The sequence below is a fragment of the Raphanus sativus genome, chromosome 6 (genome assembly GCF_000801105.2).
Source record: "Raphanus sativus cultivar WK10039 chromosome 6, ASM80110v3, whole genome shotgun sequence".
NCBI classification, from domain to species: Eukaryota; Viridiplantae; Streptophyta; class Magnoliopsida; order Brassicales; family Brassicaceae; genus Raphanus; species Raphanus sativus.
The window spans coordinates 29104116-29107324 of NC_079516.1; the positions used below are offsets into that span (position 1 = coordinate 29104116).

The following is a 3209-nucleotide window of genomic DNA, read 5'->3' on the forward strand; positions in this document are numbered from 1 at the left end:
GTCTTAATTGATACCGACAGCTCAGTCGACCTCATCTTTCGTGATGCGCTAGAAAAAATGGGTGTCGACCTGCAGAGTATACAACCTTCCACTGGTACACTCACGAGATTCAACGGTTCCGCCGAACCTTTGCTAGGAAAGATTTGACTCCTTGTTGACGCCAAGGACATCACCAAGATGGTGAAATTTTCTGTCATCCATGCCGCGGCCCCATATAATGCTATCTTCGGGACGCCTTGGCTACATTCTATCAAAGCGGTTTCCTCGACAAGCCATCAATGCATTAAGTTTCCTGGGCGTGTTGGGGAAAATATCCAGACATAAGTTTTCTCCAGCTTCCGGATAGGCTCTCGACTTCCGGACCCTTGCTCAGGAAGAAACCAGGGACCGACCCCTGTCTTAGGTCCGACCCTCTTGATTGGACCGATCCTTGAAGCAAAATATAAGTATTATGCCTAAGGGGAAACTTCCATTTTTCCGATTATGGAAGAGTTGTATTACTTGAAGCCGACATCTATAACTATAAAAGGGGAGCCCAAACCCTAGAATAAGGGATCGACAATTCGAGACTTAGAGATTAGAGTTTAGGCGACTAGAACTAGGGTTTATACACCAATACATTGTAGTCCCAATCAAAAAACTCAATAACGTCTCTTTGCTCTCGATTTACAACTCTGTCTTACGAATCTTCTAGTGTTCCGTAGTACTTAAACGATCCTACACAAAAATACCATAACAGTTTGGCACTAGAAGGAGGGGAAGTGATCCAACTACGTGACGATGGCACTAGAGGACGATACTACCCAAGCAAAGATGACTCCAAGGGAGATCGAACTCCTCAACAAGCTCGAGTTTCTTCAGAGTCAGGTTAACGATCTTCACAAAGCTCGGGAGACAACACCCGGAGGTCCTGAACTTCTACTCGAAGTTCAAACCCTAAAAGACTAACTTGGAGAACACTCCGAGCAACTACAACAGAGCGCCGAGAAGCTAGACGCCATAAAAATGGAGAATCTTGTCCTCCGACAAGAGAACCTTACCCTCGGTGAAACTAGCAACAAGCGGAAGCGGTTCCGAACAAGGGTTCGACCCATGGCTTCGCTCAACACTCCACGCGATGGTGAAGAAGCACCTCGTCGACCCGTCTCCGCCGATAACGAACCCGAAGGCCGAGAAGCTGCAAACGATGGGACCCGAGTGCAAGTGGATATCGATTCCGATACGGAAGACGAAGAGTACTCACCCGATGATCCCGGGATCTCAGATCCAGCTCTAGCAGCCTACTTAGAAAGGGTGGTCTCCGAAAGGTTCGGCACCATTCAATCTATGGTAGAAAGGCTCCCAGGGGTAGCTCCTCCTATTCGAAGGAGTAATCAGGGGTCCTACTCCGATACACCTTTCGTGGAAGAGATTGCTTTGTTGGAGATGCCACGAAAGTTCTCTTTCCCGAGCATAAAGATGTATGAAGGTATTGGGGATCCTGACAATCATATCGCCCAGTACAAGCAACACATGCTAGCAGTAGCAATCCCTCGGGACTGGCCCTGCTCTACAGTGGTACATCAATCTTCCTACCAAATCCATCAAGTCCTTTGCAGCCCTTAGCGACAAGTTCGTAGAGCAATTTGCTAGTAGTCGCAACCGAGAGAAGAATTCAGACGACCTCTATGAAGTCCTCCAGCATAGGAATGAACCCCTTCGTACCTACATAGCACGCTTCAATCAAGAGAAGGTGGCTATCCCTGAGTGCAACGCTAATATGGCTATCTCAGCCTCCAAGCGGGGCCTACTTCAGAAGGGAGATCTCTACAAGGAGCTGGTCAAATACAAGTGCAGGACTATGGAGGACGTATTGTCTTGTGCTTGGGCTCAAGTAAGGTGGGAAGAAGATGTTGCTAGTAGGGCCAAAGCCTGTCCGAAGTACGATCAGAAGTCCTCAAAGCCAACTAGGAATGACCACGATGAGCCCTCTCATCCCAAGACCGCTAGGGAGACCAGCAATCCAAACAGGGGCAGGTACCAACATCGACCCTTGCCTAGATCCGAGGGGATGATGGTATCCACTTGGACCGATATCTCTCATCTTGCGATATCCAAACCGGAACTGATCCGTGTCCTACGACAAATGGGTCCTCAAGTCAAGTGGCCTCCTAAGATGAAGGCTGCAGAGACTAATCGAAACCCCAAGCGGTGGTGCGAGTTCCATAGTGACCATGGTCACACCGCGGAAGATTGTATAGCCTTGAAGATGGAAGTCTCCGAGCTCCTCACGAAAGGCTATCTAAGGAGTTCCTATCTGATAAGCCCAAGAACCATCTAAATAAGGAAGGTCCTGGTCTCCCTACCGAAGCAGCTCCCGCATTGCCACCACAGCAAGACCGAGTAATCCATCTCATCTCAGGCAGATCGGAGGTGAGTGGAATCAGTAGTGCCGCTGCCAAGAGAAGTACTCGCAACGCCAGGAACCGCCAAGAGGCTGAGGGTCCTAAGCGCCTGCTCCTCGGAACAGATGAGATCAGCTTCACTAGAAAGACGACTCCCCTTGTAGGCTTCAGCGGAGAGGTCAAGCAAATCTTGGGAGAGGTCCTTCTCCCCGTGTACGCCGAGGGGATAAACCAGGCCACAAAATTCCTAGTCGTCGACTGCCCTTCATCATATAACGTGATACTAGGAAGGCCTTGGATCCACATCATGGGAGCCGTACCTTCAACTTTTCATCAGCTGGTCAAGTTCCCAACTCCCTGGGGCATTAAGGCGGTCAAGGGAGACCAGGAGAATGCCAGGTTCTGCTACCAGGCTACCTTGAAGGGAAAGACCCAAGTCTTATAGTAATTACAGAAGAAGCTTCCGGCCCCGCATACCGAAGAGCCGGAAGTGGAAGGAATGGATGAGGTTCTACTTGCAGAAGGGAACTTGGGTCGAAACTTAAAGATAGGCTCCAAGCTTCCAGAAGGTTTAAGAAATAGATTGGTCGACTTCTTGAGATCCAACTCCAATTGCTTCGCCTTGTCCCACGAGGACATGCCTGGAATCGACCCCGACGTCATCATGCATCAACTCAAAGTGGATCTGATGCATCCTCCCGACAGACAGAAGGGAGGAAGTTCGCTCCTGAAAGGGACGAGATAATCAACGAAGAGGTCAAGAACCTACTGGATGCCGGATTCATACGAGAGGTGCAATACCCGGAATGGTTAGCTCACATAGTC

General features: G+C 49.5%; 1 protein-coding gene across 1 annotated transcript; it reads left to right on the forward strand.

The window, feature by feature from the left end:
• Nucleotides 1-780: 780 nt before the first annotated feature.
• Nucleotides 781-2829, forward strand: LOC130495712 (uncharacterized). The gene is made up of 4 exons (XM_056987197.1): nt 781-867; nt 979-1329; nt 1556-2193; nt 2241-2829. The coding sequence occupies exons 1-4, from the start codon at nt 781-783 to the stop codon at nt 2827-2829; spliced, it is 1665 nt and encodes a 554-aa protein (XP_056843177.1).
• The last annotated feature ends 380 nt before the right edge of the window (nt 2830-3209 follow it).

What these genes read in the sequence shown, in the direction of transcription:
- LOC130495712 (XM_056987197.1), top strand. Translation starts at nt 781, where the DNA reads ATGGCACTAGAGGACGATACTACCCAAGCAAAGATGACTCCAAGGGAG. An exon ending in TCGAGTTTCTTCAGAGTCAG is followed by an intron (nt 868 to 978) that starts GTTAACGATCTT and finishes CAACTACAACAG; the next exon opens with AGCGCCGAGAAGCTAGACGC. An exon ending in TCGGCACCATTCAATCTATG is followed by an intron (nt 1,330 to 1,555) that starts GTAGAAAGGCTC and finishes CCTGCTCTACAG; the next exon opens with TGGTACATCAATCTTCCTAC.